The 25885-nt window shown below is 39.6% G+C and overlaps 1 protein-coding gene across 1 annotated transcript; it reads left to right on the top strand.

Annotated features, from left to right (window-relative positions):
- The first annotated feature begins 2392 nt into the window (after positions 1-2392).
- BPNT2 (3'(2'), 5'-bisphosphate nucleotidase 2) lies at positions 2393-25885 on the top strand. Its single transcript, XM_061342962.1, has 5 exons — positions 2393-2854; positions 15259-15418; positions 16324-16419; positions 18426-18587; positions 20005-25885. Exons 1-5 carry the CDS (start codon positions 2477-2479, stop codon positions 20274-20276), a joined length of 1068 nt encoding a protein of 355 aa, XP_061198946.1. The 5' UTR covers positions 2393-2476; the 3' UTR covers positions 20277-25885.

The following is a 25885-nucleotide window of genomic DNA, read 5'->3' as shown; positions in this document are numbered from 1 at the left end:
ATCATTTCAATATTACAGACAGATGTAATTTTCCTGTCAAAAACACAAATATGTTTTAAAACTTGGCTTGATTCAGGCAAAACTCTAATTTTACAAATCTATTAAATAATTTGACCCATAATTGACTAAAAGGTCAAAAATAATAGCTTTATATTTTCAAAAGGAACATTTCCATTAGATTTTTACTTTACTCTTCATTTCATGCAGCTGCTTTTGCAAAGAATAAGCAGACAAATTTTTCTTTTTTTTTTTTTTTTTAAAGTTTATTTCATTTTGTGCCTATGTTATGGTCTCTGCAAACCCACCTTATGTGTTGAAGCCATAAAAAAACCCTAGCCTAAACTCCTTTTATGCCATAGCCCAGGAGCACTTTGCAAAGATTTCTGCAGTGCTTTGGAGCCCAGCTAAAATCAACAGCACCCTTGATGAACATGAGGAACCTGACCTAGGGATCTTGGAAAAACAGCATGTCAGGTGCCAGAATGAGTCCTTAAAAAATTATATTGGTAATTACAGAACAAGATTGTTACGGAATAAAGGGACGCCACCATATTGTCTATTGGTTATGTGACTGCATTCAGTAACAAACACTGGTTATTCTGAAAGCTGGCATAGATGGTACATATGGTATCACTGAAATAAAGAGCCCTCCGAGCACTGTCCTCTTCACGGTCTACATTACTGTTAATATTTACTCTTTATATTCACTGCTGTCACTGAAATGTTATCAGCAAGTAATAAATGCACAACTTTTCTATGCCTCTGTAAGGTCTTTGCAAACCTCAGTGGGACAAAAATCCTAATACTTCACTTTCTCTCCATTAAGCAAGAAACCAGCTCAGAAAGTTGCAGGTTTTCTTCCTTCTCCTGGGCTTCCTCCTCCACCAGTAGTTTCAAATTCCTGTTTACTGAACACACATAAACTGTGACTGACAGCAGCAGGCAGCAGAGCTGCTGACTATTTTGCCCAGCATTTTTTAATTTAATCTTGCACTCATTGCTTATTACAGACACAAGTTTACTCACTGTCCAACACCAACCCTATGTTGCTGCATAGTTTCTTACCCTTACTGCATGAAAAGCTGACTCGTGAAATCAAAAAGTGACCAGTGTATCTCTTCAAGCCCCCCTTCTGCCAGAGAATCAACTGTATAGAAAAAACCCTTTAAACCATAAGAATGGAAAGCATTCTAGTTGTTGTCTACTAGCATGTAAAGTTAAATCCCACTAAGAGTAAAATCAAACTCTTCTAAATCCCATTTCAAACTGTGTGCTTTCTCTTTCTACAGTCCTTTCATTTTCAGTCCCTGCAGACACTTGAGAGCGTGATCCTGAGGGACACTTGGTATGTACTCATGTTTAAAAATGTAAATAGAGGAAATGATATTGCAACTTGAGTTTGCAAGGCCAATCTTAATTTTGGTCTTTCCTAGTTTACGCATTTGCAATTACTTAAAAAAACAACCCCAACAAGCCACAAGATCCCAAGAAAAGTGTCATACTGCATGATCCCTAGTAATTAGTTATCCCCAGAGCCACTAGCAAGGTCTGTTTCTATAACCTGTATAGCAAGAGACAAGAGTATTACTTGAGTAAAAGAACACATGATTAATCCAAAACATGTTTTCTGTTTGTTTCTGGTATAACTTACTCAAAACTACTAGAGGGAGTTAAAGAGGAAAAAAATCAGACTGCTGATTTCCACCTCAGACGTCCATCCCGGTCACAGACATGCAGTTTCCAACTCCCCCAGACCAGCTGAGAAGCAAAGAAAAAGGATAAATTAAGACACGCGGGCCTTTAGCGCATCACTTGGTTGAGGAAATGATTAGAATATCACTCAGTTTACTGAATGAAAGGAATTCGCATCCTGAAGCACAAGGGAGCCAAGGGCCCCAAAGTGACCTGACAAGTATTAAAAAAGCAAGAGATACTCAGAACCGCAAGTCTCAGAAATTAAGCAGCAATTATTGCAAATTGCAACTTCCGATTGAAAGCTCCTTCCCGGCCTATCGAGCCATCATTCCGAGCAGCCCTCGCGGACAGCAGACTAGGGCACCTCCAACTAGTGTCCCACCGCACACCTGCAGCCTAGGAAATGAAGCCACCCGAAATCACACTTTCCGGGAGAAACAGCGGGTGACTGTGTACTGTCAGACGTGCCCGCGGTAGGAAGCAGCAGGACCGTCCAACCGAGCTACCGCAGAGCGGCATAGGACCTCAAATCCCGCGGAGCGGGCAGTGGGACATGCTCAGTGCGAACGGCGAGCCCCGCCCCGCCTGACCCGGATACAGACGGCGCTGTCTGCTCGCCGGCCCGTTGGGGAGTGTGGAGTCGGGCCGGTTTTGCCACCGGTGTAGCAGCGGCAGCGGCAGCAGCGACAGCAGAGAGTGGAGCGCCCCAGCGGCGTTATGGGTCTGTGGTGAGCGCCCGGCACGGCTGCCTGCTCCACTGTTCGCCCCCTGCCCCGCGGTCATGGCCCCCATGGGGATCCGTCTCTCGCCGCTCGGCATGGCTGTGTTCTGCCTGCTGGGGCTGGGTGTTCTCTACCACCTCTACTCCGGCTTCTTGGCCGGCCGCTTCGCCTTCTTTATGCTGAGCGAGCCGGCGGCCGGCGAGCCCGAGACCCCCCACGGCTCTGGTGCCGTGGACTTGCGGGAGCTGCTGGCCGTGTCCGTCCTGGCTGCTGTCAGGGGTGGGGAGGAGGTGAAGCGGGTCCGCGATGGCAACGACCTCAATGCTAAGGCCAAGGGGAAGACGCGAGAGGGGGCCGAGGAGCAGCTGACGAGCGGTGACCTGCTGTCCAACCGCAAGATGTTCTACCTGCTGAAGAGCGCCTTCCCCGCCGTGCAGGTGGGTGCCGGGGTCCCTTCCCTCAGGTGGGTGGCTGCGGGCCCGGAGCTGAGCTGGGCTCCACTCAGCCCGTGGTGTAGAGCGCCAGAGGTAGTCTGCCTAATACTGGTGCTGTAACGGCGCGAGGGTTCAGCCGTTTGCGGGAGACACGTGTCGCCTCTCAGTTCTGTAATTGCCGACGGGAAACGCTGCCCTGGTTTTGCATTTTTCCTTCCCCTGTCGCAGGTTCAGTGGCAGCGCCACCTCATACATGTTGCTGTGGGTGTTGGGTTGCAGGGGAAGAGCATGGATCATGTGTAAGCAAAGCTGTGTCATATGAAACAGTGTACTTGAAGGGATACGGACATGAGGGTGAAAAACCCTGAGTAACTTGCAGATAAGTGCTCTATGGTTAAGGATAAAGGCCACTTCATAGTGCCTATTCTGCACGTGTTTATGGTGCTGTAGTTAGGAATACTGTTATTTTTGTAATTATCCTTCCTGCCAATTGTTATTCCCACTTTTAAGTTACAGGGAGAAAGGCTTGGAAATTTGTGGTTTAGGGACATAGTGTTACATTACCTGAGGTCTTAGCTCTGGTGGCTTTGGGCCAGCAGGTAAACCAGCAGCTGTGTCACTATCGCTGCCTACGTGGGCAAAATAAATTTACCTTTCTTTCATAGGTGAGTACCCCTCCCTGCCTTCATGAGCTTATGAAATCTGAGTCTAACACCTAAGGTCGCACCCAACCAGAGTTATACTTTGAGGCTTTGGGGGTTTTGTTGACGACGTTATCACTTTTGCTTTAGTGAATGGGAACTTTTCTGCATCTCTTGATGTTCAAGTCTAGGTTGTTATTGTCATTTAAAACTGATAGCAAACTGTAGTTTTGGATTTAAAAGGCGACGATTGCATGCCTTTCCTGGACAGGTAGTGTAGTTAAGTTTACTTTTTGGTTAAGTTTAGTTACTAGTCAATGAATTTTCAGTGGTAGTTTTAGGAGTTCATCAGGGTGGTATGTAGGTTTTTGGTGCTTTGTTTTTTGGAGGGTTTTAAATGTGGTAGAGAACCCATGTAATGTAATATCTAAAGAAAACACCAAATTCTTCAATATTTGCAATAAACTTAATATGTGATTGATCTTCCTCTACAGAAAGATTATGAAGTTATGTCCTGAAGATTGCTGGATTGGCAGTTAATAGCAAACCCCCTTAGCAGGCCCTGCATTAAAGGAAGAAAAAGCATTGTCCCCTGTTCTCTTTTGTTCCGTGTCTTCACAGAGCTTGGTGTTACAGCATGCCTGTATTGCTGCCTGAAACCTGTACAGTTTCTTCCCTTCTGCAAGTGGAGGGACTTCGTTAGATATGAGAGTTGTCTATTCTTGTAGAGGAGTCTGGGGCTTTGGTCTGGACTTGAAGAGCTCGGTGAACTGTACTGCCTGTTCCATGTCTGGCTATGTGCATGAACTCTGCTGGGGTGCCTGAGATGCACAGCAGTGACTTGCGTGTCTTCCTCTCAGAGGTTATTAACTTTGAAAATCTACTTTTAAAAAGCTTTGGTACTCCTTTTTTTATTTTCTTTGCAGTTAACTTTTGCTGCTGCTCTTTAAAACTAGATAGTACTTTCTGAAGTGCAGGTGTGTTCTCCAACATAGTGTGAGGGCAAAAATGTGTGTGCACATCTGTGGAACTGGGGGGGGGGGAAATCAGATGTGTTTTTTTCTTTTTTAATCCCTCTCCTGCTGCTGAGGTTGACCACTGAGGATGACTGGGAAGAGTTTGCTTGACAAATCTTTCAACTGATCTAGTTACTCACTCTGACATACCAGCTCTGGGATATTTGGTATTCTGAGTACATGATCTGGATAATAACAGGCTATCTCATGCAGCGTTTAAAAAATATGCACTAAGCTGTATGTACTGATAAGACGTTCTGCTTCTTAAAGTCTATACTAGGGTGAAGATGTGTTTGTAAACATTTGTCCAAAATAAAATAACGTTGTGGGGTTTTTTCTTTACACTATGTGTATGTAGCACTGTATCCTCCTGAGGTGTAAAGACAAGGTCTTATCTCAATCTGCAAATCCTTCGTGTGTGCCTTCAGCACAACACACCTAAAACTGGGACTGTTCTGTAGAACAGACTTGCTGCAGTTTTGGGTTGAATAGGAGGATTACAGAGGATTTCCCGAGACACCTTTCATGTGAGACAATATGAAGCTGCATCTTGTAAGAAGCATTGTACTTTTTACCTGCAGCCTTATCCCCTTGTACAGAGTGATGCTCCAGAATAAAAAACATTGCTGAAGTGGAATAAACCCCCTCCGCTTGCTAGAGAAAGTCCTGCTAACAAAGCTCTTGAACAAAACTCAAAGAATTCTATGAGTAAACTTACGTAAAATGCTGATTTATCATGGAGTCCTTGGCCTAATAGGGGTACCTCAAGATTTAAATTACTGCCAAATATTGCAAGCAGGAAAAACAAAAACAAACTGGCACAAAACCAAACCAAAACAAACAAAAAACAACAGCAAAATTGCCAAAATATGTATATAATGTAAAAGAAATGGAGCTTTAAGCAACCTGGTCCAGTGGAAGGTGTCCCTGCCCATGGCAGGGGAGTTGGAACTAGGTGAGCTATATGGTCCTTTCCACCACAAACCATTCCATGAACCTCTAAGAATAGCCATGGCTTTCCAATGTTTAAAAATAACCAGGGGGAGAAGTCATTTGACTGAAATAAGCTGAAGTCATTGAGCAGCCTTGCTTTCCCTGTGTTGTGCTGCTGGACATAAAATTGGGAAAGCATGCAGATTGTCTGAAGCAGGTTTTCTTGTGAGGTGTGATTATTAAGAGAAGATGAAAGACTTAGGCTTTTCACTTGCAAAGTCTGACATAAGCCTGGAAAAAGTCTTACAGTTCTGACAGTAGTGATTTATAAAAGACTTAAAATCTGAGGGCAGGAAGAGAGGAAAAAAAAACAACTCACCACAACAAAGAGCATAGAGAATGTTTTGTTCTTTTAGATAAAGGTACTGACTCTACAGAGGAAGAGGAACTCCACTGCTTATATCACCTGCTCTACTTGATATAAATAGATGCATTTGCATCAGTTCAAGACTTCTTACAGTTAGTTTTGAATCAGCTCTGTTTTATCACTGTGTAGTAACATTGAGTGGTATTGGGTATTGTTATATCCCTCAGAAATAGGTATGAGAAAGATAATGGAGGAAGGGGCAGTTCTGTTATTTCTGACTTGGGTATTACCTCGTGTTGTCTGTTTGATCACAGTCAGCATCCAGCAGTGCTTATTTGCATGCATCTTCTATGAAGTATAGTTGTTTAAAATACATTTAATGTTAAAATATATGCAGTGATTTCCCTTGATAAAGTCCTGAACTGCAGTTAAAGGCTTTGAGGTGTTTACTTCTGCACTGCCTATGTGTTGTCCTTATCTGTTTGTCATGCTGAGAATGAATTAAACCTCTGCTCCAGCTATAATCATCCCCTCTGCTCCTTGTCATTTCTTAAATTCTTTATCTTTTCTGTGTTACTTTGCTGTGTTCTTGGTTGGTTTTGCTGTTTTTTCCTTGTGCTAACACAGTGATGGTGTGATAAGGACTGGGATGGGAATCTCCCTGGGATTAGGAAGATGCTTCAGTGGAACGGGGAACTGAGGAGGCAGTGTTCCCAAATTAAATTAGAGGCTGGCCAGAAACAGTGTAATGTTTTGCAGAGAGGAGCTTCTCTGTTTAAAGAGATGATTCATGATACCTGGGTTTCAGCAGCAGTACTTGGTAAAAGAGGTTCTCTCAGCACTACACATTAGGGTTTTCCATTCTTTTAGCACTGCTTGTCCAGGGATCAGTGTCGGGAGATTGATATTTGAATATATGCAAGGTAAAAATGTAAAATAAAGGTTATTTAAGAATGCCCTAGTTTACTTAGCATTGTGGCTGTATCAGCAGCCTGTTCCAGCACATCTGAGGGAACACCTGTTCTTGCTTATAAAGGCAGGAGTGATTGACAGAGGAAGATGTGACCCTTAAACTAGTACTTTAGCCATATTCCCTCTTTCTTCTGACTATGAAAAAAAAAACCCATCAATTTTAAATTGGTAACATTTAACCCCCACACAAAATTCTGCTACTTTCCTTGTGCACTGTCCTAGCGTTATTTTCATTGGGTGAAGCCTTTAGTCTTCTTTGACAGAATAAATGCTGCTCTATACTGTCATTTTTCAAGTTTGGGCTTATTTTTGACCAGTGCCTTAGAACTGTAGACTTGTACAATGGTTTGGGTTGGAAGGGATCTTAAACTCGTCTAGTTCATTAATTTATGGTCCGTAGTTGCACCAGCTATATGTCTTATTTTCTATTCTAAATACTGAATAGAGAAATACCCTTGGTTCCTTCTGGGGTATTTTGTGTGCATTGTTTGGTTTTTTTTTTTATTGTTTTGGGGTTTGTTTGTTTTGTTATTGTGACTGTGATGTATATCAAATCTTCCTCTGTCCCAGTCTTCTGGCTTCTTTTTATTAGTCTTGCCACTGGTCTGAATCCGAACGTTCTATCTCCTTCCCACTTAAGACAGATGATAAATAGCTCATTTCAAGTTTGAGCATGATAATGCCAGAATCAGGCATCAGTGTTTGAAATGGAAATTTAAGAACATGATGGTTTTACTTTTAATGAGATTTTCTTCTAAATTAATTCCACTTTTTGAAGATTAATGTCTCCAAGCACTCCATTTTTGTGAAGTACCTGAAGTACTTTCTAGGTTTAAACATGCCATTTACAGGCTTCTGACCACAGTGCCAACTATCATACTGGAATTTCATCTGAGATGGCGGCCTCTGCATCTGATTCAGATTCTGTGGGACAGATAGATTTGTTAAAGAAGTAAGTTTAAAAACCAAAATGCTACTTGAACTTTGGAAGGATTTCAGTGCCTTGCTGAATAAGTTCAGTAATTTGTTTGTCTCTTTGTGTTGTGAGGGTGGCATCTTCAGGTCTTAAGTTTTTAATAAAATTAACATCTTTCTGACCCAGATGATCTTAACAGCTGCCAACAGGTTTCTAAGTAAAGTAAGAAGTGTGAATGTTAATCTGATATTTCAGTAGTAGGTGTCGTCTGGAGATGCATCTCTCAGCATGGGTTCTAATTGATGTTAGATGGCTTATACTGGTTCTCTCTACATAAAAAGAAATCAAAACCTGTAACTTTATGTTAATGAGTTCTGTGTTTATCAGATGGAAATACAAGTAGTTTGTTTGGCTTGTGTGGGTACTGAGGGTGTTTCATCTGTCAGTTAAATTCACACTGGAAGTTTTCTCAGTGTGTATTGGTAAGCTTCTAATCTGGTCTTATTTGGATGTTTTCTTAAACTGACAAGGAGTGCTGCAACTCTCATGACAAGCTAGTCATCCCTTTCGCTTTGCTAGACTTGCATTTGCATAGAAGTGAAACAGAGAATTTTGCCATCTGCGGAAACAACTTGTGTGAGCTAATGAGTGATTGACTTTATTTCTTTTGCTGGGCTTAAAGTCTAGTTGTTTCTACAGATTACTGGCTGAAACTGAATTCTGTGATCCATGCTGATTCCTTCTTGCATTTTGTGCTCTATTCGTTATAGGCCAGTAGAAGCAGAGTTGTCATCTGATACATCTTTACTATTTATGAAAACGTGTTTAACTCTGCTTCCTGCTGGCTGAATGACCAAAGCCACATAACAAGTTTTGATAAGCACAAGTTGAGCTTTTTGACATTTAGGCTTGTCCATATTTTTCTTGGCATACCCTGTGATCTTGTTCCTGCATGAAGTGATTACTTCTTGTCATTAAATTAAATAAAGATGTAGTTAGTAGATGGAAACTTCTGTCAGGACTTCCATGCCTTGAAAAATGAATGTGTCCTTTATCTGTATTGTGGCATTATTATAGAAGTGTTTGTTTTTTTTCATTGCAAATGAATGATGAAACCAGTGGGCTTTACACATTTTATTATTTCACATTAGTATATTTTTGAACCTTACACATTTATATACAAATATACTTTATATTTTTGTTAAACTTGATTACCTTTTAACAAGCTATTTATTTAGAGAACCATGTGGTTTGAATAAGGTCCTCTCTGTCCTTTGAACAAAATTTACACTGCTAAAACTCTTTGTAAATTGGACCCCCTAGCAAGAGGAGCCTTTTTGAAAGGCTTTGTAAAAGCTCATTTTTAATTTCTAATGTGTTGTAGTAATCTAAGGAGGAAAAGAACCTTTCCAAAAGGAGGCAGCTGTCTTTAAAAATGTCAGTGTATTGAATAAAAATAGAGTTTTTTACTATGCTGGCAAGGCTACTATTCTAATTGTTTAAAGCTTAAAGGTGTTTAAGCTTAAAGGTGTTTAACCTTAAAGGAAGTGATACTTTGATTTCCAAATTTGCATTCTTTTCAGTGTCAAGTAGTGTAAGTATTCAGAAAGCAGCTTTTATTCATTGTGAAAACTGCTACTTTCTACCCCAAATTCAAAACTGGGAGGGGTCAGAAGTGGTCCTGACAGCAGGTGAGCTAAGTCTTGGTGTGAATGCAAGTCTGTAGCAGATTCTGGAGTCCTGTTTTGTATAAGTTAGATATTTTTCTTGGTTATTGGAAATACAGGGCTTTGACCTCTTCTTACTCTCCTGGAGAGTGCACTCCTGTTGTGCATATTTATACATCCTGACTTCTTGTGGGGGTGTTTACATTCAGAGGTTTTGGCATCTGATCCCTTCATACAACTTGGTGCGTACAAATACTGTAAGAAGATAAGACAGCTTTCACCTCTGGTACATTTGAGGGGGAAAAAACAGAGAGAAGCTGACCAAGTGGAGGTAAAACAATCTGACTTGTAATGTAGGACATGTCACTCTTCAGAGCAGCACAGTAACATTGGTTGGAGGTGCAAGGCGTGAGGCCTGGTCTGTAAGTGGAAGAAAGCCCACAGGCTTTTGCTGTCCCTTGAATGGTGACATCTCTGGAGCACAGCCAAATAACAGTAAATAAATTATAGTTGTATGCAACCCCCTGGTAGGTCACTGCTCCTTTCAAGGTGTGTGGTTGTGGGTATCTTCTTACTGGTTGCTCTGGACATTAGTCCAGAGGGTGCATACAGTGATAAAATATTTTCTGCTGTTTGCAGGGAACATCTCCCAGTAATCCTGTCAGAAGGTATCATAACCATTGTTGGTTTATGGTTTGTAAATGTTTGCATTTGCTTATTTATTTCTGGCCCTCCAATCTTTCCTCCATCTCATGATGTGTGAATACAAATGGTGAAGTTTGAGTCTCAGGTATGGGTAATGTTTACATTGTGACTCACTGTTGAAGGGGCTGTGTATGTCATGCAGAATTAGTGCCCTAACTAAACAGAAAAACTAAGTCAACCATCTATTAATGTTTTACTAACATTCCCCTGTACATGCTGGTTTGTCTTGGCCTCCAGGGTTTTCATTTTCATGGTCCCATCCTGCACCTGTCTCTGTTCCTGAATTGTAATGCCAGGAATATACTTATATTCTGACTAGTGAATATTACATTTTATTGTTAACTAAACTATGGGGTTTGGTTTGTTTTTTTACCTTGAGTAGCTTAATTAGTGTTTCTTTTTTATAATACAGGCAAGATAGTATTTTGTTCTTGTTTTGTTTTCTATTCTAATAAGACAGCACTGAGATTTGGATTTGAGAGGACTTTAATTATCAAATGTGGATATTGACACTCTTGGGCATAAAGAGCTGTGCTGCCTCATGTTTTTCAAGATACGGGATTATTTGCATATTAAAATACAAAATGAGTATTGGGCTGGATAAGAATATGGAGAAGGAGGGGTAGTAATAATTTTAAATAAAATTCACTTACCACCAAGCACTCTAAGAAAAGTGTTGCATTTTCATGTGCAAATGGTTATTAAAGAAATGTTTTTGAACAGAAACCTCTGGTTTGATGGCTTGTTGTTTGTTTTTTTGTTGTTGTTTTTTTTTTTGGTTTTTTGGTTTTTTTTTTAGCTTACATGTTTTCAGTTTAATTTATCTTTAATGGGTGAATTCAAAGGCAAAGCTACAGCTGTGTCCTACTCTTTCAAACCAGCAAAAAGCCTGAGTTTGTCCATCTCACCGTGGACAACTAGCTAGTAATCAAGGTTTGTTGGGTGATGAGCTGCCACGAAGGTATCAGGAAGTACTGGTAGGGAGTAGTCAAACATAGGACAAAGAGCCACTGTGAGGTTCCCTGAAGTCTTTACGTGGTCAGGACTGTTGGCTGTTAGTTTAGAGCAATGCATTTACCCACACAGATTTGTAGTACACAGGTTGCCTCCCATGTCCCTGAGTAGATCTGTATTCCAGTCACCAAAATGCTGTTTCTGAAGGCTGGGAATGCCTGGGTGTTTCAGAAGGCACATCATTGTTGCCAGATATTGTCATTGGACCTCTGCTGTGGCTCCTGTGAGCAGCATCTCTCTTCCGTTATGGGATTCCTGCACCTCAGATGCTTGTTTTGAGGAAGCTTTGTCCTGGTGAGATGCAAACTCCCTCATTTATGAAATAATTGTTTTTGTTGACCTTTGTTTAACAATTTCTGTGTGTTTTATTAAATCTGGGTTTGATGCAGTTCTTTGTGAGGAGGGCTTTCCCTTCAAGCATAAAAAAAAAGGACTGCTGAAATGTAGTTAAGCTTGGTGTCGGTAGGCAGCTTGCAGAACTTCCCAAGATTTGCTTTTACAGTTTACAGCTAACTCAAATACCTATTTCTGTCTTCTGCTTGCTTTCTGAAGTTCTGGCATGGTGGATTTCAGTCTAAATCTGACTCTTAGGAGTATGCAAAGTTATGTATGTGATAGCAAGTGTTCAAACTTTATTCACACTAATGTTGCAGTTTAATAGACTCAGAACGTCTTGTTTGGAACATTTGGTGTTGTGACTGTCTTTCTACCATCACTACTTCTAATTTCTAAGTGAAGATTAAGGAATACAATCAACTACATATCATTTCAGGAAAGCTTGAAATATAAGGTCATGACCTGTGGAGACTTCTAGCAAATGAGAATAACAAGTCAGAAGGGAGCATCATACTAACACAACGTCATGTTTTCCAGGTGTATTTTCATGCCTTAAAAATAAAACAGAAGGGAAAAAAAGAAGTTCCCAGTGTTAAGGGTTTGTGGTCCTCTCTCTGGCAACTCTGGCTTGCAAAATCTATCCTGTAGCTTCCTAACAAAAAATACATTTAATAACTGCATTGTAGTGAAATAGCTATGAATTTCTACCGGGACTGTAATTTTTGGAGTATTTAGCATTCATATTGCCATATGAATGGAGGAAGAACAAGTGACCCAGTTGTGGGGCCTTTTTCAATTTTCCCCAGATAGCTCTGCAACCTCGTTGCTGTTATCCTCTCCTCTTCCCCCCCCCCCCCTTTTCCCTCCTGTTTTATTCTGGTAGACTCATCATGACTGTTGAGACCTTCTACAAGCATTATAAATGCTGCAGCATCATGGTCACCACTACAAAATTTGAGCTAGTAGCAGGTCTTTCTCTGAAAACAGTACCTTTCAGATAGCTGCAGTCTTTTAATTCCAGTGTACTGTAACAACAGGTTTAACAAGATATTCTTCCTTTTCAGGATTGGTTCCAACTCTTTAACATTTTGGAGGCCTCTTTCTTCTGTTGAGGAAAATTATTTTTTTTAATAGTGGTGTGTAATGTGCTGTAGTGGAACTTAAACTGCCTGCGGGCTGTGCTGGGGCTGCCAAGTCTGTGGGACTAGGCATCCTGACTTTGCAGGACTGTTTTCCCGAGGGGAAAACACAATCATCAGGTTTATTGTGTACTGACAGATGTTTAATTTGTAAATGTCACGGCAACTTCAAGGTCTCTGTGTTTGGTTTACAATGCTTCAAATACTGCTTTTACGTGAGAAGACAGCTGCGACGTATGGCTAGAGTCGCTGCAGTTCTGCTTTCTTTTTTTGAATTCTCTCGGAGAAGATGGCCCTTAACCCTCTGCTAATAATCTGTTACAGCCGAGGTGTGTGATGTCTCTTGTCATGATGTGAATGATGGAAAAATCATGCTGATACAAAGTTTGTAACATTCAAATGTAGTCTTACTGCTTCTTTATTTTCATTGTCTTTCAATATCACTTGCCTGCAGCATCTGTAATAACAGATTGTTTTAGTCAGAGGGGATTTATTTGACTTAGCAGGTATCTGAATCTGACCTAGCAGTCTTGACTCCACCTGTAGCAAATAAAGATAAATCAGTGGTTCTAGGGTTATAGACACAGTGCATCACACATGTGCCTACTATTTTGCCTTGACGGGACATCAGAGCTAGTCAGTTTGGCATCTCTTTAGTATTAGAGGAAGCTACCTTTAAAAATAGCAAGAATAAAAAACCTTGTGGTCCTGATATCCTGAAATGTCCTAAAAGTCCAGTTTGGCTACACTCAACGTAAGACATTCAACCTATGTATTTAAGCCATAAACATTTTTGTCCTATTGAGTAATTAGGGGAGTTAGGCATTTATGAAGGGTTTATACAAGCTGACACTTGAAAGACACAGTAGCAATGATTTCCATTTTATTAGCAGTAGAAGGAGTGTATAAATACTAGTCTCCTTATGTAACTGAGGTGCTAAAAGTAAATGGGATGAATTTTCTACCCTCTTTCAGTTTAAAACCATTCCCCCTATAAGTTCACTACATGCATTTATAAAAAGTCCCTCTCCTGCTTTCTTGTAAAGCCCCTTTAGATACTGGAAGGCTGCTTTAAGGTCTTCTGAGAGTCTTTTCTTCTTCAGCCTGCCTTTATAGGAGAGGTGCTGCAGTCCTCTGATCATCTTCATAGTCTTCCTTTTGACTTGCTCCAACAGGTCTCCATCCTTCTTATGATAGGGGCCCTGAGCTGAATGCAGTACTCCGTGGGGGTTCTCACATGAGCAGAATAGAGGGGCAGGATCACCTCCTTCGACCTGCTGGTCACACTCCTTTTGATGCAGCCCAGGATACAATTGGCTTTCCGGGCTGCAGACACATATTGCTGGGTGACGTTGAACTGCTCAACAGCCAACACCTCCAAGTCCTCCTCCTCAGGGCTGCTTTCAGTCCAGTCTCCATCCAGCCTGTGTTTGTGCTTGGGATTGCCCTGACCCAGGGACCTTGCACTTGGCTTTCTTGAACCTTATGAGGTTTGCATGGGTCCACCTCTCAAGCCTGTCCAGATCCCTCTGGGTGGTATCCCTTCCCTCCAGCATATTGACTGCACCGCCTTATTTTCCATGACTTTCTATAGTTTCTGGGAGGATCTGCACCATGATCTGACCAGGCACTGAGGTGAGACTAAATGGCCTGTTGTTCCGCAGGTTTTTCTTTTTCACCCTTTTAAAAATGGGGGTTATGTTTCCTCCTTTCTAGTCAGTGGGAACTTCACCGAACTGTCACGACTTCTCAAATGTGGTGGATAATTGCTTGGCAACTTCATCTGCCAGTTCCCTCAGGACCTGTGGATCAGTTCCATCAGGTTGCATGGACTCGTGCACCTGCCTTATATGGTCTCGAGCCTGGTCTTCTCCTATAGCAGGCAGTTCTTCATTCTGATGGTCCCTGCCTTTGCCTTCTGTGATGTGGGCAGTGTGGCTGGAGCTCTTACCAGTGAAGACCAAGGCAAAAAAGGTCACTGAGTACCTCAGCCTTCTCCCTATCCCAGGTAACTAGGTCTTCCATTTCCTTCAGGAGAAGGCCCACGTTTTCCCTAGTCTTCTTTTTATCACTCATGAACCTATAGAAAGTTTTTTTTGTTGTCTTTGATGGCCTTGTCCAGATTTAGTTCTGTCAGGGCTTTAGCTTTCCTAACCCGATCTCTGGCTGCTTAGGCAGTTTTGCTGTGTTCCTCCCAGGCTACCTGTCCTTGCTTCTGTCCTCTGTAGGCTTCCTTTTTGTGTCTGACTTTGTCCAGGATAAGCTTGATATTCATAAAATACCTGTACATTTCAATCTGCATCTACTGATATGTATAAATGGAGTAATTAGACTACTATTGTATCTATATGTACCACGTGATTCTTTAAAATGTTCTGTTTGTAGTCTTTGAAGCAACTGCATGTAAATTTTGTTTCTGAAAAAAACGCAATTCATATTGCAAGAATGTTCAGGAGGAAAAACTGCAGCCAAAGAAAGTGTCCAGCTGCTGTATGGTTCACAATCAAATTCTGGATTGTGCTTTTCCATTGCTTGTTACATGATGGTAATGGCTTGTGAGTTGCTGAAAAGTCACTAATTCATGTACTTTTAGCTGGAGTTGAAGGGAGAAAAAGAAGGTGGGAGCAAAACTAACTTTCCTGAATCCCACAGTGACTGTATCTGATAAGTTAATGCAACTACATTTGTTGTTTTATCACAGATAAACTCTGAAGAGCGTGTTGATACAGCTGATCAGGAATCAGTCTCTTGGAATCGCAGTATTCCTGAAGACATAAAACAAAAAATACAGCCTAAAGAGGTTCCCGCAGAAAGTGTTACTGTCTGGATCGATCCATTAGATGCTACACAAGAATACACAGGTAGCTGATTCTTGCTGACAAATCACGTGTGTAATTCTGATGTCTACCTTTTATACTGGAGTCAAAATAGTAAATATTTAAAACATCTCTTGCTAAAGTGTATTATGTCAAAACAGTGTTCAAGTTGCATAATGAAATCTCTATACTTATCAGACTGCAGGGTTTACTTTTATGTAGTCCAACTCTAAAATTACTTTGGTATTCCTTGCAACTTGCAATTAAATAGTTGCTAAAATAAATGATAACTGTCATTTATGGATTCTGCTGCAATTATAAGCTTCTGTATTTCAGTTATTACTGTGACAATGCTAAGTATTTTGGAATGTGTTTTTGTTTAGTTAAAGGGAATACTCTAAGTATTCTATTTGACTTGATATTAAACAAAAATGTTATAGTTTTTAAAAAAAAGCATGCATAATTCAATCTTCCCCTTTTTCAAATGTTTTAAGATCCAAGTAAAATTCTTGATTGTAAGTACGGAAGAGCAATCTAAAAAATGGGGATTATTATTTTTTTTTCCTTTTTCTCCAAATATTCCATTGATACAATCACCCTTTCTGGGGAATGTTCCTTGGTATTTGAATTACTAGCTTTGAACCAGATAAGGGAGAATATAGAGGCACAGTTTTCCATAAAAACACATACTGCATAAGACACAGTTGTTAGCATTAGATCTTGTAGTAGTGTAGATTACATCTACTGAACAGAAAAAATTGCTGGAAAGCCGAAAAAGTCTTTGAAGTCTTTTGAAAACTGCAAGAGTTGTTTGAAGATACAACAGTTACATAATTGTAAGAGGCAGAATGTAGACTTGCCTTCCAAAACCAAAATGTCTGTAATGTTAAGTCTGTATTCTTTCTGTGTTCCTGGCTGTAAAGTTGCTCACTTTCTTGTTTTGCCCACAGAGAATCTCCGACAGTATGTCACGACAATGGTTTGCGTGGCTGTAAATGGTAAACCAGTAATAGGAGTGATACACAAGCCATTCTCAGCATATACAGGTACTTTTATGCTTTCACATCCTTCCAGCATCTTCAGTCATACTGTTAAGTAAGATGTTAATTTAAATTAGTTAAATTAAAAATTTAAATGATGTCTGAGAGAACATCTGTAGGTATAAATGAGAAAATAGTACCTGGGGCAAAAGAGTGCTGCTGCAGACCTCAGAATTAGAGCTGCAGCTGTGTTATGTGCTATAAAACCACAAAGCAAAATGCTACCCCAGCATAAAAACGATGCACTTTAACTTAACTGAAAATATGTTTAAGAATTAAGATCTCTTCAATCAAAGTGCTTCTAGCAACCCAAAGAAAATGAAACCTACACATACTGACCAGTCTTACGTATGCTGTAAGTCTTTAGCAGAAGAGTATTTTGCTTATTCAGCAGAAGAACTTGTGACCATGACATTATACCCAGGAACTGGTTTTTATTCAGTGTGAATAACAAAGATTGATTAAAGATCTTAGTGGCAACTGCTTGTATGTAACAGGCAAGGCTGTCTAGCATAACCTTATCGATTATCTGACATGCTTTTAATGCCACAACTGTGAACTAATTAATTCTTTAGTATTAATGATGTATCAGTGGGCATGGCAAGTTTGGCAATGTGTATGCACTTCTCAAAGCTTCAAAGTAGTTTTAGTAGTTGCATCTTGCTCTATTTGGAAGAACTTCTGTTCTTGTTTCCCCTTAGGCAATACTGACCTCTAGAGTTGTGAAGTTATGCAGTAACTTATGTTACTGAAGTTATGCAGGCACAGAAATAAACTCTGAATAAATGGGCTTTTTTGGTTTTTTTTTGTTGGGCTTTGGGGTTTTTGTTTTGTTTGTTTGAGGTTTGGTTTTGTGGGTTTTTTTGTGTTTTTTTTTTCGGTTGTTTTGGTTGGTTGTTTTTTGGGTTGTGTCGTGTCCCCCCCCCCAAATGCTCAATGTTTTGTATGAAAGATTTTACTGTCTTTAAATATGAACTTGATTTCCAGTTATTTAAGTATGTGTTGTATTCCAGTATGCTCTAAGAATCTATGTTGTGGAAGATATTTTTCTGCCTATCAGTATGTATATGAAGGAATGTTTTGGGTTTTTTTTTTAGCACTGTAATTTTGAGAATTTATCTCCTTCAATAATAATAAAGCATGAAATATTCAGACATGGCATCAGATGAGATACAGTGAATTCTGTCATTCTGTGTAATGAGTATTAATTTCTCAAGCTGGAAATGCCAATATGTTGTGAATAGGATTGTTCCTAATAGTACTAAACAAATACAAAGCAATAAAGGGCAGTCAGATTGTTATTACACATATCTCAGTCTGTTGCCATGAAATCTGGCCCTCTACTGAGATGAAATTTCTAGTTAGTCTGCTAAGTAAACATCAAATTAATGGTTAGGGGATATCACCTACCAAGCTTGGCTTTGAACCTCATAATGAAACAAGTAGGAGGTTGTGTATTCTAAATCCAGTCCTCCAAAACACACCATCTAATGTTTTCCTTAGTATTACTATCCTCCTGAGCTATTTCCTTGCTTAGTATTACTACCCTTCTGAGCAAAATGCCTCAGTAACATTTTGCTGTAGTGGGTAGGTAGTGGGGCTTCTTGTTCTTGTAAAAGGGTTGTTTGTGGAAATTCTGGATCTGTTTCAGACTCAGAGCCATCCTTTTAACTTTTATGGCTTTCCAATTGCAAGTTCTCAGTAGTACAACTTGGGATTTTTTGCCCTTTGCCCTTACTCTATTTTTTGGAAGTAGCACACATAATAGTCTCGTATGGGATAATGCCATATGCAGAAAGGTGTGTGTATGGGGCTGATTTGCTTTCTCTTCTGTTTGTGTGCATATGTGGGCATGTAACCCTTCCTACTGCCAGCTCTAACTTTCTCTTGTACAGTAGGGAGAGAAATTAGAGGCATCAATTCCATTTTCTCAGATAAGTATCCTTTTATCTTTACACTTAGCAGAGATTGTCTTTTGTAAATCTTAACAGATTTCTTTTTTTCTCTTGTAGCCTGGGCAATGGTGGATGGTGGGTCAAATATAAAAGCTCGTTCTTCCTACAATGAGAAAACCCCAAGGATTATTGTATCCCGCTCCCATGCAGGAAAAGTTGAGCAGGTTGCACGACAGACATTTGGAAATAAAACTGTGATACTTCCAGCTGGTGGAGCAGGTTTGGTTCCTTGAGCATCCTATCTATTTTACTGCTTCTGAATGATTTAGTGAGACAGCTGTTATTAGAAAAAAAGGAAATAACTGTGGAATCTCCTCTTTTTCCTCTTATATTTTGTTCTTCACATTTCTATAAGCAAGCAAGTGGCAATAGGGACATAGGTTATTTTCTTGCATATAGAAGCCACTTGCAAATTTGGTTCAGGCTTTAGACTGTTCACAAGTTAATATTAGTGTATCTAAGCCTGGACCAGCAATGTTACTGAGATCCTCTTACTGAGCACACTGATGTGTGTTCATTGAAATCACCAGTGCCTCTGTGGAGGAAAAAGGGTTGTGTAACCACATACAGGATCATAGAAGAGAATCTAATGGTTGTTAGTTAAATAGTAGTATCAAACTTCTTGGGATTTTTTTTAAGGAAAAGACATTAAAGTGTGGTACTATTTCTTGCATTTATGTCAAAAGAAAAAATTAATGGCATTAAAGTCCATTTTTATCTACCTCACACTCAGTCCGAACAGGTTTTAGCATACTTTTTGTGACCGTACACAAGATACTTGTGCATGTTACTGACAGAATGCAAATATATGAGGCACTAGCATGAAGCAGTAGCTGTTCTGAAGTCTCAGAAAAGCTATGCAAAATTCAAATTTTATGGAAATATATCTTCTGTGTCTTTAATATGGAAAGCTAGGGCTCCCCTACAGATTGTTTAGTAAAGAAGATCTTGCACAAGTTCTTGATGGTTGATCTAAACTTGTTTTCTTACGATAAAGTGAAAGTGTAACTAATTATAGCTGATCTTCTCTGGGGCTTGACTCTGTATAAGAAGATAAAAAAGGAGCAGTTTAATAAAACAAGAATATTGGTTGAACAGTTGAAAAATTGAAAAAAAATCCATAAAAGAATACTATTTTGACCAATGAGTGGGTACTGTGTACTGTATGATAAAAGAGAATACCCTGGGCTGAGTTGCTTTATTAAAGAGTGGTATATGCATCTTCCTTCCATTGTTAATAAAAAGCCAGGAGGGAAAAGGTAGACTAGCATAATATAGAGGTTGAAAAATAAGTGAACATAAGAGCAAAATTTGAGTTTCTGGTGGTCTTTCAGTGCATCTCTAGGCAAGTCTATGTAGCACATTGGTAAAGGCTGTCTGAAAATAATGTGTCTCTGGTACCCAAGGTTTTAATTGGGTTGCAGTGGAATTGTGGGTTGGGAGGGAGTGTTCCTTTTTCAAATTTCTCTGCAGGTCAAAGGGCAGATAAAGTACACTATATACATGATATAATGAATGACATAACTTTCCTGAATCTTGCATATGCGTATTATTAACACTTGCTAGTACATTTGTCCTTTGTGGAGAACAGGAAAACTTGGGTTAACTTTTTTTAACCTCTTCCCATTTCTTCTAGGCTATAAAGTGTTGGCCCTCCTTGATGTGGCTGAAAAGAATCAAGAAGAAGCTGATGTGTATATCCATGTCACCTACATTAAGAAGTGGGACATATGTGCTGGAAATGCAGTGTTGAGAGCATTGGGTGGCCATATGACTACCCTGTCCGGTGAAGAAATTAGTTACACTGGCTCAGATGGCAATGAGGGAGGACTTATAGCCAGTATCAACATGAACCATAAAGCACTAATTGAAAAACTTCCAGATCTGGAAAAAACATCACACAAATAAACATGACTGATGGAGAAGTACAAGTCATGCTTTTGTAACCTCCAAATGCTCTGTCTGAAGAAGCGGGTGTGGAAAACCTGCTGGGAAAGATGCACAGCAAAGCAGTTTGGTGTGGGTTTGGGGACTATATCATGCATTGGGTTTCTTCAGTGGTGGTATTTAAAAAAGAATAAAACAATAATCAGAAGTAGGAAGGGGACTGACTGCCTCACATCTCAGTTTCCATGTTTTATTTTTTCCAGAGTGTTTTCATGCAGTTCTTACACTGAAGGTGCATTTACAGTATATATTGGTGAACGTAGGTGAACTAAAGAAAAATCCAAATTTATTCATAAGTAGTTCTCACAGGAATTTCTTGGAACCTTTTACATCTTGTTACTGTAGTTGTAGCAACTGCATAATGAATTAGGTAGGGAAAGGTTGATTTGTATAGGCGTCTGATAACTGTGGACAGTTTATCAGGAAACATGATTCTGTGTTCTGTATCCCCTGAACGGAAAGCACAAGAAGGTTGACACATTTATATGCAGCAACAGTTTCTATTTGACAGTGTGGCATTCCTTTTTAAGAGAGAGAAAAATAACCCCACATGTTCTGTACTATTTTGACTTTTTTCCTGTAGATGTAAACTAGTTTAGTTGAGATGGGTTGTGAATATCAGTGGTTAATTAATCAGTGTATTTATTTCCATATACCTTTTTTTAAAGAAGGCAGCGTTTCTGTGTATAGTTTTTAACGGTTACTTCTGGTCCTTGATTTCTGCTTAGAGTGTTGAAGATGCATGCTGGACTTTAATGTAGGACTTTTTCATCATTTGGTGTTTGTACCTATGGAAGCTGCCTCTTACTTAAGTACCTGGGGTGGTTTTTTTTGTTTCTTTTGTTCCACTGGACAGAGTCATATGGAATGAGTTTAACAGAAATAGTAAGTTGATTGGCTAGTTTTGTTTACAACATGATATAAAACCCAGCAATTTTTCTACAACCCCCGAAATAACTTTGTTTCTTTTTAGGTTAAGGTGCACTCTTTCTGCAAAAAGCTCTTGAGCCATCCCAAGCAGCTTGCAGCTACTCTGTTTGTGATACTTTATATAGAGAGAGACAATGTGAATGTGAATCTGTTCAAGCAAATCTTTGGAGAACATGTGCTTAAAGTACAGCAGGGTCTGCAAAACATTACTAAAAAATGTTCTGTGTCAATCCAGTATGTACATAACAGAACATGGGCCTTTTGATATCAAATCAGTTTGTTGCACCTCAAAAACACATGGACTTCTATCTGCAAAAATGTAGCCATCTGTATTGTTCTCTGCATCCCTTTGAAGGGTTTCATAAGGTTAAAAATTTACCTGTTATTTGAATTACCAGTAGGTAAGCTTCCCATCTCGCTTTGAAAGCTAAAATTCTTAGTTAATATAGACTCTTTCTGTTCAGAGTTTATTCAGTATGAGCTTAGGCTGTTTAAACCAAATTCTTACATTGCTTTCATTTGAACTTATTTTATCATACTGCTGTTCTGATTAAGAAGAGTTTTTTCTTCTTATATTGGTAGTGGAGCATGTTAGATGCATTTTTTAACTTCTAGCTAATACTCATATTTCCAAAAGACAGCCTCCTCAGATGTTGCATGACTACAGATACAGACTTTTATTTTGTAAACTTACTGGCAAAGTAGACTGCAGCTTAGTCCTGCTAGCCTTCTGGTACGGGTAGTTTTTTTAGAGAACTCTTTTTCCAAAATTGACACTATTGCTGCTGTTTGAAAGTAGCTTTTATGCATGTAGATAATACACAAAGCAACTTCCAGTTTTTAAATTACTATATACTGTGACAAATAACAAGCCCTTTTTAAAAAGGGTCTCATCTATTTTGGAGAACTTGTTGAGCTTCCAAGCCTCAGTAAAGAATAATAAATCCAGGCTTTAGTAATGTTTTACAAGAAGACTGCAGCTTTTTTTTCCTTCAGGCTGATTTAAATGTCTTAAAGCCTAATAAAAATAATAAAAAAATGGAGCAGCTCTTCTGTTTATTAGTTAAAGAGCACTGATTAAAATTTAAACATGAGAAATAGCCATAGTTAGCCTAGTATTAAAACTTGATTGTGTCACAGAGGTTAAATGCACAATACTTAAATAGGCAATTAAAACAAAGTCTGTGGCACATTGTGGTTTTAGATTCAGGTTGAAATCATATGTTAACTTACCTTGTGAAAATGTGCTTTTCTTTTTTGGGTACGATTTTATCACATCCTTGCATAAGCTGTGAACAGACTTAGCTTCTATATGAGAAGTGAAAAATAAGATGTTACATGTTGTAGGAGGGTTTACTTCAACCTCTTAGTTGAAAGTATAGAACAGTAACCAAGTATTTGCATGAATTATTCTTCCTCAGGAAGAGAAATCCAGGGAACAGCTTCAGTCCTCCTTTCTTTCCTCCCCTATGCTGGCAAAAATACCTGGCCTTCCATTAGGAAGATGTGTGCTTGGTTAGACCCATTTGTATCCTAAATTGTCTTGTTGCAGTGGATCAGTGTTCAGTACCTTTCATGGGGACCCTTACTGTCCCAATATTATTTTTTGTGAAATGAAGGAAAAGTGAGAGTGAGGTGCCCAGTTAATTACTTCTAGGACAGCCTGAGCTCATACAGCTTCCCCACAGCTGAGGCCTAAAGTGGTGCTTGGGGTTTCCCGGTCTATTTCAAAGAGGAGTTGCTTGGTGTGAGAATAGGTAAGAACCTGGTGAATATCGGTTTCTGATGTCACTTTACAATAAATGCAACTCTTATGCAGACCAACAGTTGTTCAAAAGTACTTAGTGCACATGCTAGTGCACTTCAATGCTTGTTTGTGTAGTATTAAGTCAGTATGTCTTATTTCTTTGACTATGTTTACACTCTGTTCTAAAACTTTGTTACTCTGGCTTAAGTATTTATTTGGTCCTAGCTGCATGGATGTGACTTAAGCTTATGCCCAGAGTGGTAGAAAATCATACCATACCCACGTCTCACTGCTAGGCTAGAACGCTGTACTTTACATTTTAGCATTTTCCACATAAAGCTGTAATACGATTTTTAGGGATGCTACTTAAAGCGGTTGCATGGAGTAGGTGGGTCCTACAAAATTATGTCTTTTCTACAAATTTCAGTTAAAAGAATTCATGGTATCATAGTAGCTCCAAACAAGGGAAGTAAGAGAATATATATTGTTTTAGCATTGGTTTTCCAATGGTGAATTTTTTGAGTGGCTATTATGGTGATTGGTAATTGCAGGTGAAACTATTCTAAAGCCGTATGTATTTTCTCTGTTTCATTCTGCTAAAAAGAGCAGATGGTAGGGTAGATCGTACCTCATACTGTACTGAGAGTCCTAACTTGAATGAATATTTTCTAAATAAATGGATACAGAGATAAAAGGGTTGAATATTGTGCTTACCTGGTTTCAAGATTAGCCTTTTTGCCAGACGTTTACAGGTGGACTTATATAAGAGCTGTTTGTTCTGATCTGCAGAGCACTTAGTATTATGAAAATATTTAGCAGAGATGGCTTAATCAGATGGTGAATTAACCATATAGGTGAAGCTGCGAAGTCATCTAGAGATGTTGTTTCATATATTTGCTTTTACATCATGGTCATTAGAGTGGACAGATTTCAGGTGTGAGAAGAGATTTTTTTTCCTTTAATGGCCAGTGGTTGGAGATCAAGGGCATGGAAGAGAGTCAGCAGTGTAGCTCATATCTGCTTTCTGTTTATAAGCAGATGTACCCCAAAATCTTTGTAGCATCCTGTTATCTGTTGAAGTTGTACAACTGCTGTACAATACTGTATACTGTCAGCTTAACAATGTAAAGCAGGGAGTCTGCATCCCCCAAGAACAGCGCAATGAGAAGTGACTGAGTGTTGTGCTGGGCCTCCTGTGTGTTATGCCAGCAGAGGCTTCCTGTTGCATTGTATTGTGGATGGCATTCCAATTGCAGTTTCTCTGATGGCAGAACTGCTTTTCTAAGCTATAGGATCTCCAGTTGTGCCCAGCCACTTTGTGGATCTGTTTTCTAAAGTAAACTAGACAAGTGGAGAGGAAAGAAGCAGGTGGCTGTGCTGCAAAAATTGTAACAGAGAACATTATTTTTGTTTCTTGATTTTTAAATTACATTGATAGTTTCACTTCTTTCATCCTTCAGAGGTTAGAGAACCATACAGGTAAGATTTAATGGACCACAGATAAAGGCTTGTGGGATTTTAAGCCCAAACAGGATGAGGGCAGGGGATGCTGCCTCTAACCAAGGAGTGCCTGAATGGATGGTTTCCTGTCAGGACACTCACACTGAGCCTTTTTTCAGTGTTTTGTTGTGGAGATTTAGGCCCTTCCCCACAAACCATTACAGATTAGGCTTTGCCAAAATAACATTCATAGTCTGCCTTCTGACCTGCTGTCCTCAATGATAAAAAACTGCATGATATCTACTTCACTGTAATGTAACTTGCTGAGACAAGACCCTGGTAACCAACTCTGAGGGCTGAAAAGGTTGCTTGACTTTTGAACCACACCTTCTGTATGGTAGCTAGTATGAAGTGCTAGCCCACTGCCAGTGTCTTCTCACCCCAGATGGTAGGTCATGCCTCTCAGGTTGTATCGAGAAGCTGTTGAAGCCTTATACTTCATGGTTTTCAGATGCCATACCAGCTCTTTCAGCTCTTCTGAGAGAGGTTCAGAAGTGCTCATAATATTTCCTCTGGAGCCAGTAGTTAGCCATTTTCCGCTCTTTGCTGTTCCTCATCTCTCTTGTTTCACAATCCTTGCTTTTTTGTTAGTCCATGCGTACAAGAAAAATGTGAGATTGCAGGTAGAGGCTGTCCCAGAATGAAAGGACCACAGCAGTTAGCTACCCAGTTTATCCTAAAGCTGTTACGGTTTGGGACCAAGGCCCAAGGTGCTGATCCTACCAGAAGTGCGATAGATGCCAACAAAATAAAGGCAACTTGGAAAGATGTTCATATGATTGGTCATACTGAACATGTAGAAAAGCTGAAAACAGGCTAAAGAGAACTTAAACTGTCTGAAAAAGTAAGAGAAGGAAACAGCTGCTCCGTGTAATCTTAAAAGCATTCAGTATTTCTGTTCATCTGGGTGCAGAGCTTTGTTGCTTACAAATGAAGCTCCATTGAGCCTCTGTGAAAGGCCTGATTTTGTTGGTCAGTAATAGCATTCCCACTGCATTCAACATGAGCAGAAGCAAGCCAGATAAAACACAAACAGTAAATTGAGCTCTGAAGAGCTCTGCTTCACGCCAGTAGAGCAGACAACGTGTGTTGTGTTAAACTCACCTCTGGTGGCTTCGATCTATGTTACTGGAGAGCTTGGAAACATCATACCAGTGTCTCAAAGTCTGAAGACTTTCAGGCTTTTTTATGGCTTACAACTGAGAGAACCCACTTTCAGATAATACTGTTTTCAACCCCAATTATTCCTTACTTGTAATTCACAGTTCTTTTTTCGCCCCAAAGGACCAGCAACACTGGCTTTTTTTCTTCTTGTCCCACCAAATTGTATTAGCATTTTCCAATTGTGTGCCAAATTGAAATAACAATTCTATAAATAAACTCTCTGAAAATA

The sequence above is a fragment of the Neopsephotus bourkii genome, unplaced genomic scaffold (genome assembly GCF_033783945.1).
Source record: "Neopsephotus bourkii isolate Nb327-2 ecotype Australia unplaced genomic scaffold, CSIRO-AGI_Nbou_v1 NB_1820, whole genome shotgun sequence".
Taxonomy (NCBI): Eukaryota; Metazoa; Chordata; class Aves; order Psittaciformes; family Psittacidae; genus Neopsephotus; species Neopsephotus bourkii.
Note: the sequence above shows the minus strand (reverse complement) of the source record. Positions and strands in the feature narration are given on the sequence as shown.

Excerpts from the sequence above, each read along its gene's own strand:
- BPNT2 (XM_061342962.1), top strand. The coding sequence starts at position 2,477 with ATGGCCCCCATGGGGATCCGTCTCTCGCCGCTCGGCATGGCTGTGTTC. Across the intron at positions 15,419-16,323 it reads TGCTACACAAGAATACACAG|AGAATCTCCGACAGTATGTC; the intron begins GTAGCTGATTCT and ends TTTTGCCCACAG. Across the intron at positions 18,588-20,004 it reads ACTTCCAGCTGGTGGAGCAG|GCTATAAAGTGTTGGCCCTC; the intron begins GTTTGGTTCCTT and ends CATTTCTTCTAG.